The sequence below is a fragment of the Vigna angularis genome, chromosome 5, assembly GCF_016808095.1.
Source record: "Vigna angularis cultivar LongXiaoDou No.4 chromosome 5, ASM1680809v1, whole genome shotgun sequence".
Taxonomy (NCBI): domain Eukaryota; kingdom Viridiplantae; phylum Streptophyta; class Magnoliopsida; order Fabales; family Fabaceae; genus Vigna; species Vigna angularis.
Genome location: NC_068974.1, coordinates 37,976,751 through 37,995,124, shown reverse-complemented (window position 1 = coordinate 37,995,124; position 18,374 = coordinate 37,976,751). Strand labels below are relative to the sequence as shown.

General features: G+C 34.2%; 3 protein-coding genes across 6 annotated transcripts; 1 reads left to right on the top strand and 2 right to left on the bottom strand.

Moving 5' to 3' along the window:
- Window positions 1-2,293: 2,293 nt before the first annotated feature.
- On the top strand, window positions 2,294-12,047 carry LOC108338843 (TATA box-binding protein-associated factor RNA polymerase I subunit B). 3 transcript variants are annotated; one of them, XM_052878469.1, is made up of 5 exons: window positions 2,294-2,385; window positions 8,240-8,823; window positions 9,338-10,138; window positions 10,264-10,397; window positions 11,365-12,047. In XM_052878469.1, exons 1-5 carry the CDS (start codon window positions 2,309-2,311, stop codon window positions 11,989-11,991), a joined length of 2,223 nt encoding a protein of 740 aa, XP_052734429.1. In that variant the 5' UTR covers window positions 2,294-2,308; the 3' UTR covers window positions 11,992-12,047. The 3 variants fall into 3 exon arrangements, with proteins under 3 accessions (XP_052734429.1, XP_052734430.1, XP_052734428.1); XM_052878470.1 differs by lacking the exon at window positions 2,294-2,385 and adding an exon at window positions 7,749-8,075; XM_052878468.1 differs by lacking the exon at window positions 2,294-2,385 and adding an exon at window positions 7,749-8,075 and having other exon boundaries at window positions 8,153-8,823.
- On the bottom strand, window positions 2,961-7,512 carry LOC108340785 (pentatricopeptide repeat-containing protein At5g50280, chloroplastic). Of its 2 annotated transcripts, XM_052878471.1 has the most exons (4): window positions 6,520-7,512; window positions 4,174-5,457; window positions 3,310-3,400; window positions 2,961-3,220 (listed from the first exon to the last, which is right to left on the bottom strand). In XM_052878471.1, exons 1-3 carry the CDS (start codon window positions 7,374-7,376, stop codon window positions 3,397-3,399), a joined length of 2,145 nt encoding a protein of 714 aa, XP_052734431.1. In that variant the 5' UTR covers window positions 7,377-7,512; the 3' UTR covers window positions 2,961-3,220; window positions 3,310-3,396. The 2 variants fall into 2 exon arrangements, with proteins under 2 accessions (XP_052734431.1, XP_017433851.1); XM_017578362.2 differs by lacking the exon at window positions 3,310-3,400 and having other exon boundaries at window positions 2,962-3,220.
- Window positions 12,048-13,322: 1,275 nt separating the features above from the next.
- LOC108339525 (endoglucanase 24) lies at window positions 13,323-18,305 on the bottom strand. The gene is made up of 4 exons (XM_017576657.2): window positions 17,615-18,305; window positions 15,634-15,933; window positions 14,860-15,021; window positions 13,323-14,074 (listed from the first exon to the last, which is right to left on the bottom strand). The coding sequence occupies exons 1-4, from the start codon at window positions 18,029-18,031 to the stop codon at window positions 13,466-13,468; spliced, it is 1,488 nt and encodes a 495-aa protein (XP_017432146.1). The 5' UTR covers window positions 18,032-18,305; the 3' UTR covers window positions 13,323-13,465.
- Between the last annotated feature and the right edge of the window lie 69 nt (window positions 18,306-18,374).

The following is an 18,374-nucleotide window of genomic DNA, read 5'->3' as shown; positions in this document are numbered from 1 at the left end:
TTATTTTGCCATTGTGTTACTAGTAGTGACAAATGTATTACATGCACCAAAAAGGGTACCAATTATTGTTGTTTGTGTGAGAAGGAAATGAAGAACCGAGTATGAGGTCATTGTTTACCTTGTTGATTAACCGTTTTGTCTCCTTCTCATTGGTTTATGGTCTTGGTTCAATGATAGGGTGTTGTGAGGTTGAGGTAACGATGTCTCTAGATCATGCTTTGTCAAGGGCTATTTGTAATTATGCCTTCTTCTGCTGTCCCACATCCTCGGCTATGATATTTTTTAATGGCCCAATTAACTCATATTATGTTTTTTTCTTCCCCATCTTTTGGTCCATTTGAGATTAATCTAATTGAGAGTTTTTTCATCTTGTTGAAAAGGGTATCTCTATATGTAATTTGGGTTTTACCCCATAATTGCTACTAAAATAGGCGTCTTTGCAATGGAGGAGTTGTTTTCCTTATGTAATGTCGTGGTTATGTAACATGTGAATAGCAAGTAGGTTTATACAAAAAGGAAAATACTTTTTTAACATCACTTGCACCCAGTTGACAATCTAGTTTCTAGAATATTTTGATCATTAAAAAAATTAGTTTTTATATTTATAAAAAAAATTGAAAGATAAAATAATACATATAAAATACGTATACAAATCTATTAAGTGTCAAAATAATAATATCCATAAAATTTTTTAACCCTACTCAAGGTGTACCAATTTACTAGTTATTGATAATAATTATCAATAGTTCTTTTAATTTTCATTTATTAGTTGTTTCGACAAGGTTCTCAAAGGTTCATTGAACATCTCTTGTTCCAACTCATATTCAAGTTTTATGTTTTGTTGATAATTTATATCTATCGAAGAGTACTTGCAGAAACGTGAATAATTATCTCTCATAAGGGATTCCAAGTACACTTGATGTTGGACGAGGTTGGAATTACGCTTTCAAGTTCATTACAGTTGAAAGGATTGTCGAGCTTGTGGTTACCTTCGATCTTTGCTTAGAAGTACTTTAGTGATTTTGATTTTTTTTTCTTTTTGTCAAACTTTAAGTGCATAAGAGAATTAGAGCATAGGAATATTAGATTTGTAATGTATTAGTGAATAATCATATCTTACACTAATAATAGTTGTCATGAGCTTTTACTTTTTTTGTTGGCTTAATCATGACTCAATCATACCTTAACTAAATTAGCTTATTGATGCATGTTTATTATTGACTAAGTGTTAATTTGATATTTATTTTGTAACCCAATCAAGTCTGTATGAGTGATCGATCCTAAGATGTACTGGTATATTCTCCAATTTGTCAGAATGATAAGCTCGCCAGTTAGGATCTCGACCTAAAGGTGTGTGGGTTGACTAGCTAGTTGGTTAGGATGATCGACCCACCAGCCAGTTAGGGTGATTGGCTCAAGGGTATGCTGGTTGGCTAGTCAGTTGGTGAGGGTGATAAGCCCATAAGTTGATCTGACTTATTGACCACAAGGTTATATATCATACACTAGTAATTGAAAAAAACTTTTAATAGTTTATTTTAATTTTCTATTAGATTACTAAATTAGTTATTTATTTATTTAATTCATTACACATTTTTTATGGATAGGAAATTTCAAAACAAAATAAAATTCTATGATTTTATGAGTAATTTAATTAATTAAAATGAAATATTTTCAAATTTGACCTAAAGAGTAAAAATTCTACGAGTAAAAATAAGATGTTAACTACAATTTTTTTGGTTGATGTTAATGACTGTTATTTTTTATTTATATTATTATAATAATTTTTTGTTGTTGTTTTAGATTATTGTTGCTTGATATTAGTCATAATTGATTAATGTCATAAAGATTAATTTTTGATTCATATGGAGTATTGTTGTTATTTCTTTTGTTGATTTCTGTATTAATGGTTATTTTTCTTGCCAACGACACTAATGTTATTCTTTATCAATAATTTGTTAGAAATTTTTTAATGTTAATTAAGAAAATTTTCGGTCGACATTAAATAAGATTAATTGTTTTTGCCAATGTTAATTGGATATAAATTTTAACTAACAACATCCTATGAAAAGTTTAATCCATTTTAAATTTAAAGTTCTTGATTATCTAGGAAAGTGTAAAATTTCTTATCCAGCAATTTGAAATGCAATTTTCTTTCTCTCTTTTCTGTTACATATCCTTTTCCGTACTTCTTGAAATTTGGTAGAATTAGTTTTGTTATCATTCGATCCTCCTTGGGCAATGTTAATCAAAGGAGATTCAATTAACCTTTTCCCAAATTTGTTTATGCGCGATTCACGTGTAAGTAATGACGCCTCAACTTCACTCATTGGAAGAGATCAAGATTGCTTTCAACAATGGAGAATATAAGACCGTACTCTTCTGGTAAGTCTTCAAGAATCACGTCTAAATGTTCACGAGAAGGAATAGAATCACTGCAAAAATCGAGGGCATCAACAATACATTTGATGTGAAGTAAAAATTCCTGCACAGTTTTTTGTTCAAACATTGTTATATGAATCTTATGTTTCTGGAAATACTCATAAACCTACCTTCAAATTTTGATGAGTGAACACAAACTGTTTTAATCAAGGCAAAATTGACAAAGAGAGAGTCTGTTGAAGCCATGATAGAAGGATCTGAACTTATTCCCAACTACAGTATGCTAGAGTTTCAATTCCTGTTTGACAATCTTCTTAAGTGAAAAACCGCATAAGAATCACGTAACTTATAACAAAGCGTTGAAGTTTATAGACCTTAATCATCAGTTCAACTTTTGCCTCCACAATGGAAAATTAGAATAATTCAGTTTCTCACAAATAGGATGAAAGCAAGGAGTAGCAAAAGTGAAGACAATTTTGACCTGCTTCCATTGATGGATCTTAATGTTGTGCCAAAGATATTCCTTGAGTATATAATAATTTAACTTCTTTATTACTTTCTGAATGTCAAATTGGAAAAGTACACACATTAAAGTTTTAAGAACTAAGCTTGAGTAATAAATATAGAAGAAATATTTCAAACATTACTATGACGGGGTTTTGAGGTTCAGGATTTACTAGTAATACAGAGATGAGGATCAATAGCGCTACCTTGTGTATCCACTTATCAACTAATATTGATTTTCATTTCATTAGGTTCTCCACATCTTCCGTAACAGTATCAGAGAAACCTGTCTTTCAGGCTTTGTGGTGGCATTTATGGATTTGTTCTTCTCATACTGTTAACAGTGACAAATGTGAGTAAAGAAGTTGCAAATTAAATAAAAACAAACAAATCAAACAACATATATGTAGGAATGATCCATACACCTATGTCGTGTTCCAACTTCTAATAGCCTAAATCACAGTATTGTGCAGTTATGTTGTCATTGTCATTAACAGACCAAGCCCCATATTACCTGTTCAAAATGAAAACATCATTATTTGGTTCATGTTCTGCTCATTGCCTATTTGATCAACATTGACTCCGATTTTTGTGTCTATGATTTTGGTTTGGTCATTGTAAAATACTAATAGCTTTGATGTCATTAATAAATTTCATCAAGTTATTTTTTTCTGTGACTCTGTTAATAAGGTCGAGTTCACTGGGTATCTGATTTCCCACTTTCCATCGGAACCTTATTCCATTCTGTTTCCGTATGTAGCAAATTACTTTACTAGTGGAAAATGTTATTATGGAAAATATTCAAATGCTGCCGATGCCCCCAGAGTATTTTTGTATTCAGATAGTAGAAAATGGCTTTAACAAGTACGAAAAATTTATTCAGAAGGTTCTTTTTTAAGCTTCTTGTAAAATGCTCTTTAGCTTCTAATTTATGTTCTTTAATTTTTAACAGTGCAAGTCACTTATATGATAAGAGAATCAAATTAAATTGATAGAATAAGACTAGTTCTTGGTTGAACTCTGCATCCACTGAAAGAAAAGAAAAATCAATTAGGACCGTCTCCGTTTTTTTTTTTACATTCACATTCTTCTAGATGGGACTAAGGTCATGTGCTACTTCACCATTCTGTTTCATTTTGTTTCTCAAATGATGATTCTCTCAATGTGTGAATATATCTTCATGCACCCATTTAGAGAAATAAAAAATGGATCAAAATTGAAATTACAATCCTTGTAAAGCTCTGCATATATAACTTACTTTACACTGATAGCAGGATTCGGAACTACCTGTTTTTAACATGTCTTTTCCTGTACTTCCATAACTCGTCCTTTTTCCTCTTAGGTTTCACAATACCCATCTTATTTCTAACTACACCAATCAAGGATCTCCTATCCGTTCTGTTTTTTCTTGAAGCTTTATCATCCAGAATCGCCCGAAGTCTCTGGTAAGAATTGGCATCCATTACCAGACCCTTCTTGACCATCTCCTGGTGATAAAAGAATGCCTGTGAAAAATCTCGAACGCGGAGAAATGCATATATGATAGTTGAGTAAGTTACTGAATCTGGCTTTAAGTTACGATCTGCCATCTCTTCCAACAATTCTGGCAGCTTTGAGTGTCGCCCTCCTCGTGCATATGCATTCATCAGCATATTGTACGTCAACAATGTTGGATGCAGTCCAACTTTCCCAAATTGAGATATTACATCTCTTGCTTCCTTGTAGTGACCATGTTTAGCAAAACCATCAACAAGAGTATTGAATGTCACTCGTGTTCCTTCAACTTTCTCCCTCCTCATCAACTTCCATATTTTCATTAATGTTTCAGTATCACCAGCTCGTCTAAATGCATCTAGTAATGCAGTGTAGGTTTCTATGGATGGTTTAACACCTTCCCTTTGCATGTTTTCAAATGCTGCATAAGCTTTCTCATGCCAGCCACTAACTGAATATGCATGGATAAGAGCTGTGTAAGAATGTGAAGTGGGTTTAATACCATCTTTCCTCATCTTCAAGAATGTATCTGCAGCCATGTCACTCATCCTTTTCTGCTTCCCATACGCACTGACAAGACAAGTATATGATTTGGCATTTGGTTTCAACCCCACATCCAGCATTTCAGCAATCAGGTTCTCCACGATCTCAGGCTGCATTTTTCTGCTGTATCCATACATTAGAATGTTGAACGTAGCTTCAGTGGGCTTAATCCCTTTAGCTTTCATCTCAACAAAAAGGCCTTCAGCTTCTTCTACACGGTTGGATTTACAATATGCATCCATCAGGGTGTTGTACATAATAGCATTTGGGGAAACCCCTTTCTTCTCCATTTCAGATAGGATGATGAGAGCTTCCCTCATCAAACCCTCAACACAAAAAGACTTTATGAGTGCACCTAGGACTTCTTCACCCCATTTGACTCCCTTTCCATTCATTTTTTCAAAAAATTGCCATGCATCTTTTGCACTGTGGCCAAGTTTTCTCATAACAATAACCATAATAGAACATGTCACGTGATCAGGAAGAACATTATCCGCTTCCATTGACTCGTACACTTTCCAAGCATCTTCGTACCTAAAACAATCAGGTAGACTTCAACAATAAACTCATACAATACGGGGCACTTTAGAGAGGGGTGATGCTGCTCTAAACAATGTGAGAACATTTGTCAAAGTAGGGAGAGATGAAAAATCTTTGGTTGTTTTCCATACAATCATAGATAATATTTAATTTTCACAGTTTTAAGTTTGGAAGCAGCACAGGAAACCGATACAGCAGAGGTAAATTGTAACATCTTAATTCTCTGACAAGGACCAATGAAATTCAATAGATTTTATAGGTGTTCATTGGACTCTTAATAACAAACCTAGAACAAAACAAGCCTAACAGATAAAAGAAAGGACTTCCATCCATCTTCATTAATGGAAAAGCTGACTGGTGTAAAGAGACTAGGGATTGTTTCAATCAATGGAAAGGCTCCAACAACCAACTCCTGGTTGGATCATCCGGTAAGCTATATTTACACAAACAAATTAAGTTATAGATTTTTTGCAATTGGACTGAAGTACAAATGCAGAATTTTTTTGTAAAATAAAGTAATTTAAAGAACAGTATGCTTCCAGTTCCACCTTTGAAGAATAATATACAGTAGCAAAGTTTCCCTAACTATTACTAATATATTAAGAAACCAAAGTATAGCCCATCAAGAGAACTTGCAAAGAATATGCACAACCACATGAACTTCATGCTGAAACTGATGTGCTAGTGCAATTAATATTCATGACCAGGTTTATTGTCATCATTGATCAGAATTCTAGGTAAAGATGATGAAATAAGTAATTTCCAGTGTTGAGCTGAAACATAATTAAGACATGGCATGGCTTATACCACTGCTTGGATAACAAGCCTGTAGCACCGTGTTCATTTCCTTATCTTCCAAGATCACTACAACAATTATAACAGTGAAACAAATGAACTGGTAAACAAGTTAATTAATTAAACGTGTATCATTCTAACTAAGCAAAAGTAACAAGCTATTTTACTTGCATTTGCATCCTCTACTAATTTTCCCATGATCCACACAAAAGCAGCAAAAGAAAAACAAGCAAACCATGTGATTTTGCAGGAATATTTTACCTGCCACTAGAAAGAAGGCCTGAAATCGCGGCATTGTAAACATGAGCATCTCGGAACTCCTTGGTGGATGGTAAGTTTGAGAACAAAACCATCAACTTATCAGCCATCCTCGCCTTCCCCAACAAAGGAAACAACACAGTGCAAGCCCGAGGTGTAACCAGTGAAGGTTCCTGCGACCTCATCCACTGAAAAAAATACAAACAAGACACCAGAAGGTGTTCCACCCCAAGTGATTTCAAAACCTCCCAACAATCTTTCTCACTAACCCTTCCTTCGTATTCAACCAAACCCTCTTCCAGAGTAATATTCTGAGGCAAGTTCCTTGCAAGCTGAACAATCTCCCCCACAATCCCCTCAGGTAACGGCAAACCCTTTTTCTCACACACCCTTTCTTTCTTTTCTTCAACCAACAAGGAACCATCCTCCAAACCCGTTACAGATTCTTCTTCAACAAGGTCACTGGTGTCAGAAGCAAGGTGCCATGATATGCGACGGTTCTTCTGAAGCGACAACTTTCCTTCTTTTCCCGGGTCTTGGAAGGAAATCCTAGTGCGGGTTTTGAAGAATTTGTAGATTGGATCATCTGGGTCACGAGCTTCTTCTACTACTACTTCTTCTTCTTCTTCTATTGTTTCTATGAGCTCTTGTTCTTCTGGTTCTTGTTCTTGTTGGAGATATGGGAGGAAAATGGGGGTTGGTGAAGGGTGGATGGTGTTGGATGGTGATGCACAAAGACAAAGGGTTTTGGAGATTGGAGAGGTTGAGATTTTGGAGTGTGAAAGAAAAAAAGGCTTTGAAAGAGAATGAACATAAAAATGGTGTGAAATGGAAGTAGAGTGTGTGAGATTGAAAGCCATGGCTCTCACAAAGGTTATCTTCTTCCAAAGCTTGCTGATTCCTCACATGATTCCCTTTCGCAGGTTCTGCACTGAGTCAAACCAAAGAACGCATAGAAATTGCAATCTCGTTCTTCCTCCAATTTTAGTTTCTTATTTTTTATTTTATTTTAAGAAGTCCATAATTTTACTTTAATTTTTAACTTTATATATTTATTTTTTATGTGATTTAATTAAATTATAAACTTGAAATATTTATTCAAAAGCATAATAAAAAAATACTTTAATTAATCAATATACAAAAAGTAAAACACAACAAAATAAAGATTAAATCAAAATCATTATTTTAAAAAATATAAAACCAAAATCATAAAAAAAAATGATTTCAATTGATTTTAATTAAAATCAATTAAAGTCCCACACCATATCGAAACAGAACAGCGCAGGAGAGCAGTGTTCTCCCTTTCTCCACCCAACCTCGCGCAGCCTCTCCTCCCAACCTGCCGCAGACGACGACGGCGAGGGGCGACGGCGACCGAGGGCGACGGTCTGTGACTCGACGGCGAGCGGTTCAGAAGAAGGAAAGAACCAGTGCGGGGGCAGCAGAAGAACAAGAGTGAAACCCTAACAAGTCGCGATCAGCCCAAACAAGTTTCTACCGTATATTCCAATTTGAAAGTGATGTGGTTGTGTTTCACAGGATTGGAAAATAGTGATAATGTATCTACCATTTAGTCACTGGATTGGAAATATCTATTGAAATATTATATTATACCTGAGCATGGCCTCTCATACAGGCTCGGAATAATACTGAAAGGTGTAGCTGTGTGTAAGCATCCTGCAATGGTCGATGTCCATAACTTGGTTTGTCAAACCTGTAACAGGGTGGGTCTTGGTGATGGCTCTGATGGCTTTTTCTACTGCCTTCGATGTGGCTCGCAATTTGAGGATGTCATGGACACTGCTGTCGATGCTGATGATCTCTTCAATAAGGGAGAAACTGCTGGTGGGGCTGTCTACATGGCCAGTCACCTACGGCAACGACCTGCTGCAGTCAAAGCCGAACCCATATCCCAATATGACTCATTCTATGATTCCCAGTCCAATTTCATTAAGAATCTAGGTTTAGATGATGATACTCCTCAACGAAATGAATTTGTTGAAGTTAAAAGAGAGGAATTTTATGCCGATCAGTTTGTTGAGGAAAGTCCTTCGGTTCCTACTGATTTTGGAGGCTCAAACATTGCAAGCTTTGAAGATTACCACAATGAGATAAGGATGCGGTATGTGATGGGGTTGCAGATGATGATTGAGCTTCAATGTGAAGCTTTGGTGAAGGAGTTTAAGGTTACTCCTCTAATTTGTGGCTTGGTTGGGCCAATTTGGTTGAGGTTTGTCTCTAGGACTGGTGTTTTCGATGATGACTGGCCTGATAAAGTAATCCATAACTCTGAGATGCAGAGAGAAGGTAACACAAAATTTCCTGTCTTATACTTTTACATTTGAATTACAATTCATGTGCTCTGTTTTGTTTCATGGTTTGGTTCTGTACGTTCCAGTCAATTTTTCTATATAAGTTTGGTGCATGCTTCTGGCTCAGTATTGAAAGTGATATTCTAATTCTTGGTTTTTTTGGTTGTAAAATATGTGGGGCATTAATGTGTCCTGTTCACGAAAGGTTTCAGTAAATGCTTTCTGTTTCTCTTAAAATTTAATGAAACCTGGTGATTGATTGACGCGTTCACTCTCTCTAGTATATCATATATGATAGTCACAACTCAATTTGATATTCATCGGATTTGGATTTAGTTATCAAATTTATTGTTTGAGCAATGGTGTAACAGGATGACCTTGACAATTTTATACCGACCTTTCATGTTTATCAAGTATGTACTATATAGCTTTTCTGCACTCAACGAGATGCTTTATTTTAATCCACCATATCTTATAGTTTGTTGAGTTTATTTCTTCATTGGTCTCAGATGAACCGGAAGATTATAAGCCACGTGCTAAACACAGATCAGAGCCCCACAATATATTTGGTCAGCGAGCTGTGATGATATGGTTTAGGTCTTTAAAGAAAAGGATTCCACTGTCTTGTACTGTTGCTGTTTCATTTTTGGCATGTCATGTTGCCAGAGAAGCTGTCCTGCCATCTGACATGATGAAGTGGACGTCTGAAGGGAAGCTTCCATATTTTTCTGCTTTTATTGAAATTGAAAAGCGCATAGGACAACCTTCAAGTGCATGTCCTATAAGTTCAAGTGTTATGTTCAGGCCCCAGCGAGCTGTTCCAGTACAGAAGATAGAGTCATTTGCTGCATCCATTGCTCAGTTCATAGGCTTGGAGTTACCTCCTGTTAACTTTTATGCAATAGCTTACCGTTATCTTAAAAAATTATCACTTCCTGTTGAGAAGATTCTTCCTTATGCATGTCGCATATATGAATGGTCAATGCCTCCATGTTTGTGGTTATCCCTATCTACTAAGTATTTTAGGCTCCCTACTCATGTATGCGTTATGTCAATTCTAATTGTAGCAATAAGGATATTATATAACATAAATGGATTTGGAGAGTGGGAGAGTAGTTTGTCTCGGAATGATGATGCCATAGACAACAGTGAAATGGGTAATGCTTTTGCAGCCAATAATGGGCATGATATTGGTTCAGAGTCTAAAGATTCAGCTGAAGATCGAGTGGGACCTCAAAAACATGAAATGGATTCTGCCTGGCTTATCCAGCACCTTCAAGCAAGATATAACGAGATTGGGGATACCAATGGTAAAGTTATTGTTTACTTATGTTATTATCTTACGACACTGAACCTTTGTTGAATCCATATTCTATTTGTGTCCTATTTTTTGGAACAATTAAATGGCCATCTAACATCCAGTATTTGTGCACAGAGTATTCGAAGGACTTGCCAACGTATCTCAAATACTGTAGGGATGTTGTGTTTGCTGGATCAGAGTCATCTTATGGGAATCACGAGGAAGAAAATATGATAGAATACTTATGGAATTTTTATCAGAATGAAGAGGTAATTAAAGAACTTTGTTATTCCATTGACATGCACGGGCCTCTACAATTAGGATGTCTTGAAATTGTTTTCAGGTTTCAACTTCTTTCATTATATCTTTCCTGTGAGATATTCTAAGAAAGAAGTAGCCCTATGCCTGTACTCTTTTTGTGTATGGGACATGGCTCGGCTGTTACTGATTTTCAATTTCCTTCATGGTGAAGCTTGGAAAATAAATTGGCTGCATTAATACTTCCTAAAGGACATCAAAATTTCATAAAAGTGCCACAAAGATTGGCGCTGACTTATTTCCTGAAATCAGTTTTGTACAAAAATAGAACAAAGATAGGAATTTCTTTCTGTTTCTTGCAAAATTGTGGGGCTCCATCAATTGGCAGCCATTTATCTATCTCTAAATTTCTTAAACAGGTTTTGTTTTATAAAGTTGATTGGGAGAACATACTAGAAAATGACATGTTGCTTGCATTTAAATGTTACTATTTGAATACATTTACTTATCAACTGTCAAAATTATAACTTAACTGTTTATGATTCATGTGAGAATTGCTCAATTATTCATGGGTCAACTAATATTTCACTGTTAGTACCTCACTCTCAGTTTTGTTGTTCTCCAACGATATGTAATTTGAATGAGTGAAGGGATGTACATTCATACTCTCTTAATGAAATATTTAAGTAAAAGATGCTTGAATTGTGACTGCAGACTTTTTGCAATGATAATGAAGATCACCTATATGGATTTCCCCCCCCCCCCCCCCCCCCCCCCCCAAATGTTATGCTTGTATAGTATAAAATTTGTAGTCCTGCATCTCCTAAATTTTATGCAAGCAAGATTTCATTTCATTACATATAGATTAAGTTAACTGTCTAGGACTGTCTAGTTTCCGGGAGTTGTTTGTGTTGCCTGAATACACTGCGAGAATGCCTGTCAAAGTATGTTGTAACCCTTTTTTTTTTTTAATTTCAGGATATAAAACCATTCGAGAATCTAGAGCAGTCAAATTCTTCTTTTAACCAAACGAGGTTGAATGGTAAAGAATGCATTGACAGGACCTCCAAGCAGGAAAAGATTAGAAAAAAAGGTTTGAATAAACTATTTCCTGATGATGAAACCTGCCTTAAAGACGACTTGCCTGGAAGTGTGGATGATAATAATTCACAGGAGAGTTCATCAGAAGATGAAGACTCAGATTCCCATGATCACAATTCAGGAAAATCTCGAGTCAGAGAGGCCATTAGACAGATGAAATTAGACATGGAAGAGAACAGATTTTGTTATATACCACCTAGTCTCAAGCGAAAAAAACTTGATTATATTCACTATGCAAGAAAGAGGGATGAAGGTGCCCTGACATATGTTGCCCATGCTGATTATTACATATTGCTTCGTGCTTGTACTAGGATTGCACTAGTTGACATTCGCATTTTGCATATCGGTGTGTTGAGCCTTGAGAGAAGACTTGGTTTTTTAGAAGAACAGACTGATAAATGCTTACATTCGAAACCAACTAAGATTTCATGTCAGTTTTGTAGTGATCAGGCCACGGAAAATGGATCTGATGATCTTCCTGGGCTATCAAACTTGAATATTTGAGAATTGATTCTCAATTCTTGTACAGTTTAACTACACTAACAACTGGATTTGAGAAAGGATACTTCAGTTTATTTTATTTTTCTTTCGATTTCCAATTATTCACAATAGAGTAAATAATAGGAATTATAGGATGAGGCGATGAGAACAAAGATGACATGAAACTTTTTTATTGGTAATGCAAATTTAGAGCATATTTGAAGATTATTTTTAAAATTTCAAATGTTTTGGAGCTTTATGTTTGAAACAGTTGAAAACTGTGAAAACCCTCTTTTTTTTTTAAATAAAATGAATTTGAAATTTATTGTTTATAGTCATTTTTCTTACAGGTGTGTAGACATTCCTTTTTTATGCTGAAGTTCATTTGCGTTAAAAAAAATCATTATCTTAAAATTATTTTTCATGTTAAATTAATTATAAGCACTTGTTCTTATCTTTTCTATAATGAAGTGTATTCTCTCATTTACAGAGAGATTAAGATCTTAAAAGATATATATCACAGAAAACAAAGATAACAATGAGACTAAAGGGTTATAACTCAAATTATGTATTTCTCTCTCTCTGTCTATATATATATATATATATATATATATTAACGTAAGACACCGAATTATAAATAAATTATTATAATTGTAGTTTATTCTCTGAACCTTTTATCATCGAGAGGTTATCATACACAGATAATGTTTACACATATTTACACTTTTACCTTATTATCATTTTTCTTATGTCATTATCATTTTAGATAAACTAATTCTAATACTTAATTATGATGTGACAGAATGTATTTTCAAATTATGGGAAAGAATAATTAATCTTGCTACCAACCTCTCTGTGAGTGCCATATACCTTTTATAAATATAAAAATTGATCCTATCAATGACTTTAGACAAAGCAATGGGTGGTGTCAAGGGGCACACGGCCCACAATGTCCCAAAATTGAAATTCTGGACTCCGAAAAAGTATGGTCCTTCAGACACTCTCATGTAGATAGTGGCTAATGCTTGCTTGCTAGCTGCAGATCAAATCCATGCAACTGTGCCAATTGTTTTACATTTAAGAGCAAATATATTGCTCATCCTGTTCCTACCATCTTTCTTCTCTTTGAAATTACTTTAGAAATTGCTCAATTTGTACATGGTTCGTGAGTGTTAAATAAAATATTGAAGCTACTTTTTTAAAAAAAACTAAAGAATTTTAAACAAAATAAACTACTCACTGATAACTTTTAGATAGTTAACAAACTAACCCTTAGATGTCAACGATCTCGAATAGAACACTTAGAAGTAATCACCCCTTCTTCCTATTTAAAAGTCAGAAGCAGCTTTTTGTGAGCTCAAATTTAGTAATATTCCTAAACCCTCTTGATTGATTATTTTCTCAAGATGAGAAACATCTTCAGGGTGCATCTTTTCATTCAGAAAAAAAAAAAGAAAAAGAAAAAAAAAAGATCCTATATATGATGATCATCATTACATCAACTAAAGCTGGGATTTGCAGCAAAATATGCTAACACTCCAACAAAAGGTGCATTAATGTACGTGGTAGGTTCAGATTGCCTAAAATCAGATCGATCATCCAGATAATCATCATTTTCGTCAGGTCCTCCAACAATGGCACCAACGAGTACATTAGGATTGGGATTTGTTGAGTTGTAGTAGATTGAACCTTCTTTGCATGCAATGAACTGGGGATGATCCTTGATGGAAGGCAAAGAAGAGGCACGATGATGAATACGTTGAGGATAGTAGTTGCTATAGCCAACCATGTAGGATAGTCCCATTGGGTTATCACCCAAAATGTAATCAACTTGTCTCTTAGCATGTTGGCGAAGAGTTTGTGCACTGACATAGACATTGCCACAAGTGATGGCTTCTGAAGTGTGTGTTAGGTAATTGGCATATACCAGTTCAAGGAAAGCAATTGAAGTTGCATGTTGCAAGTTGCTGCCTCCGGGTCTGTACACAAGTCCACCAGGTGTGTACTCCATGGTTGAGCTTGGTGATTCAGGTATCACTGTACAAATGAAGCTCTCTGCTGAAGACTTGTAGGACTCAAGAGAGTACATGTTTCCTTCTATAACTTCCTACAAATTTCATAAATCTTTAGGCTATCAACGATGCATGGTAATTAGGTTTAATTCTAAATTTTGATTATCTCTATTGCATGAATCTTACCCCTAATTTTTAAATTTTTACACTAATTTCTAATAGGATGATATAGGTGTCTCAAAAAACAAAACGTTCTTTTATCATTAATTCAAAACAATATGCTTTGAATTTCTTAATGAAAAAACTCCATTGCGTGTTATAGCTATATTGAAAATTTAACGGGCCAAGAGAATGTAAAATTGAAAAGTTTAATGATAAAAAAGGGAAAAAAAATAAGTGATAAAATTCAAAGAGAATAAAATTTGTAAGCAATGGGACTCTAGTAGGTGTACCGAAATATCTTCTATCGAAATATAAGGAGATGTTATAATGCTGAGTTTGTTTGACAGTTTTAGAGTCAAGGAATTGTTTTTTTAGAGTTTTGATGTCCCTTACAGTTTTATCTTTAAAAACACTAAATATCAAAAGAAAAAGATATATTTAAATATTTTTTCGACTTTTAAATTATATGAGACTATAAACTATTCTATGTATAATAGATATGTTTGTATTATATTTTTCAAACCATGCTTTCCTATAATCCACATAATTAAGGCTTTGGTTTAATTAATATAGATTATCAAGTGAAACTCCATATTGAAAAGCAACAGCACTTGGTTTTTGTTTGGATGTGTAAGAAAATATATAGATATTTAAGGACATAAATTTGGTGAATATAAAGTTGTGGTTGAAGTTTGTGAAAGAGTAATATGAGGGTGACCTTGGAGAGAAGGACGTTGAGGCCAGCATGCTTGTTGTCCCAACCAAACTCATTGATGGTGTCATCTGCACCAAGAGTTTTGCCATTGCTTTGAATATAGTTCAGGAAATTATCGTCCTGCGTGGCTCTCCTTAGCCATGCAGCTCCCCATAACAGCTCATCCTACCATGTTCATTTTAAAATAACTTTAACTCACTCATCAAAACAAAACACAACTACCTCATCAAAACAACACACAACCACCTCATCAAAACAAGACACAACCAAACGTCACAGAGAGATAACTATGAAAAGCCAAAAAAATATTGAGCAATTACATCCACTGTGCTACCTAGCTACGGAGTGGGCACTGGGCATTATTAGCAGACCTAGGCACATGCATGTGACATTTTCCAACTACCAAAATTATCCACATGGCACCACAATTATAAGTAAACTTTTATTTAAATTGAAAATTTGTTTTTAGTGATTAATCTACTATAATTTTATTGCACAAGTTATATTATTAAAAAAAAGTAGAACTACATCAAATATGGTTACATATTGCAAGACTAAATTTATGTTTGGGTGGATATGAAGTTATTCTTAGACAAATTAATTGAATATATATATATATATATATATATATATATAATATCAGAAGTCAACTATTTATTATATCATCTCAATTAATTCAATTTTTTTAAATTAAGTACTAAAACATGTACATAGTTTATTAATGAGATAACCCTTTATTAGTCATTGATTAAAGAAAGTGATAGTGAAATGAATTACCTGATAGCCATTAAAATCACAGTAATACGGGCAGGCATTATACTTGACATTTTCATGGTCACTGTAAGCACCCCTGTAGTTATCTGCAAATTCAAAGGCAGCAATAGCATTTCGAAGCAATGTCTGTGAGTAACCGGGGTCTGATGATCGGAACGCCATGGATGACGCTGCTAGTGCGGCGGCAGTTTCGCCGGCGACATCGGAAGCGGCGTTTGGTGCGTCAATAGCATACGTAGTCCTCGCTGTATCCATGTCCTCCGGCCTCTCCCAACAATCGTGATCTGAGTTTGGATCACCCACCTATGCCATTCACATCGCCCACCAAAATAATTAACTAAAGCATATAAGAATAAGAATAATTAACTAAGAATATTATAGTAAAATAAATTTGTAACATTGTTAAAAGTAATGAAAACACATAAATTACGCATGTCCACTTTTTTTATATTATAATAAAAATTTCGTTAAACTATGAAATAATTTTTTAATTATTCAAATAAAAATTATTATAGAAGTAACTACAAAATAATTTGTATAAAAAACAATTATCGAAATCAATCATTGTTATAATTTAATTATAGATAATACTTTTAATATATAAATAGTGTTTTTATTATAAACAATTATTTAAATTTAAAAAATAGTTATTAAAACGATAAAATTGAAAATTAATTTTTTTATCTTAAACAATTATTTGAATTAAAAATAATAGTTATTAAAAAAATAAAATTAAAAAAAATTATATATACCAAAAGAGTGAATCCCTCTAATAATAGTATAAATAATTCATGATATGAAACTAAAGGGTACAGAAATCAGTGATCAAATGATTCGTAGTTCCACTTTATTCCTTTTTCTTTTTAGATAACGTATATTTTCTTCCTTCGTGACTAAGTATGACTGACAGTTATATTTTATTTATATGAAAAGTAACTTTTTATTCTCTATTATTTATCATCAGTAACGAAAACATCATCATATTGTAATTTTATATTCTTTTTATTACAAAATATATTTTAAGTAAATAAGATTTTAGAGATTGTAATTAAAAGATAATGGACTGCTTTCGGCTTAATAGTTTCTCATTTTATTTCTACAATTAGTTGTTTAAAATATCGAACTTGTCACAAATTAAGTCATTTTTTTTTTCAATTTTATTATAAAAAAATATTTTAACAAAATTAATCATCATATAAATGCTTCCATACGAACTTATTAAACCATAAACACAATGAAATATTAATAATAATAATATATACTAATAAGTATAATGAAATCCATAAATGTATCATAAAAATCAAATGGAAAAAGAAAAAGTTCTATTGTCAATGTCAGCAAGGAACTTTTTAAGCCTATGATTTCAGAAACTTTAAACATGGAAATTATGAACATGGCCCATTCATTGGTCCATCCTCTCTATATTGAGTGGAGTTACTTTCATTTATTATTCAAAAATACTTTAATTGTGCAACAAAAGGAAGAATACCAAAATGAGTCCCTATTGCTCCTTCTTTTATCTCAACTTTCTCTATAAACTAACAAGTGCTTGATAATTCAAATTAACAACTTTGTCTAATACATATATAAAAAGCACTTAATTATGTTTTACTACTTATAAAGTTAAGTTAATTGAATCTACAATTATTGGTTTTCTAGTTGAAACTCTCCAAGCTTAACTTTTCAGTCCAAGTATGTTTAGTTGAGCTAATTCTACTGTCTTCTATTTAAAATCTATTGATCAAAATCAAATTCAACTCAACGGATGAACGCAAGTTTTATAAATCCTTCAAATCTTATCAGGATTTCAGTAAATTTGTTGCTTTTAAATTTTTGAAATTATCCGTGTCTCAAACGTATAAATTTATTTCATATCACCAAAAGTAAAATTCAATCAATCCAAAACACCAATTACTTTAGAATTAAAATTGAAATAAAAATAGATGTTGATGCAGTGAAGAGGAACTGGAAATAAGTAATTTACCTGAACGAAAATCCGATTGGGCTGCGAAAGAGTCTTGAGAAGATAATCAGTGGCCCAACGAACTGCGACGAGGGCGTTCCTGAGCTCATTGGGAGGCATGACGTCTCCGAATTCCAGCACGCTCCAGGCCAGCATTGTGGTGGTGAAGGCCATCGGAAACCCGAATTTCACGTTGTCGCCGGCGTCGTAGTAACCGCCGGTGAGATCCATGTTGTAGTTCCAGCCGTCACTGAGACCGGAGTTCTGTCGCCAACTCAGTCTCTGATCCTGCGGCAGGAATCCCGATCGCTGTCCCTCGAAGAACATAATGGCCTTCGACAATGCCTCCCAATAGTCATGGCCGCTTCCCATTCCGATCAACGCCGCCTCAAACACCGCAACATAGAACAGCCTCCTCCACGCCTTCATTTTTCTCATCAATCACACACACTCTTCTCAACTCAAATCACATGCTTCCGCATTTCTCACTTGTTCGCTTCGGAGCTTTTATATTCTGTGGGTCCAATTCCTTTTTCTCTGCTTCCTTTTCGTCCTTAGCTCTGCGCTCGCAACCCAACTCAAGTGTTTATTTATTCCACCTCGTGGTATTATATACGCTGTCTTAGATCGATTCCGTTTGTCGTTACATTCCCGCTTTTAACACTGCACCAAACTGGATTCTGGCTTAATCAAATCTCGCTCTATGCTACTAATCCGACAACATTGTCACACGTCATCTTTAGGAACGCTAATTAAAGTTATAATAAAGAAGAATATTATT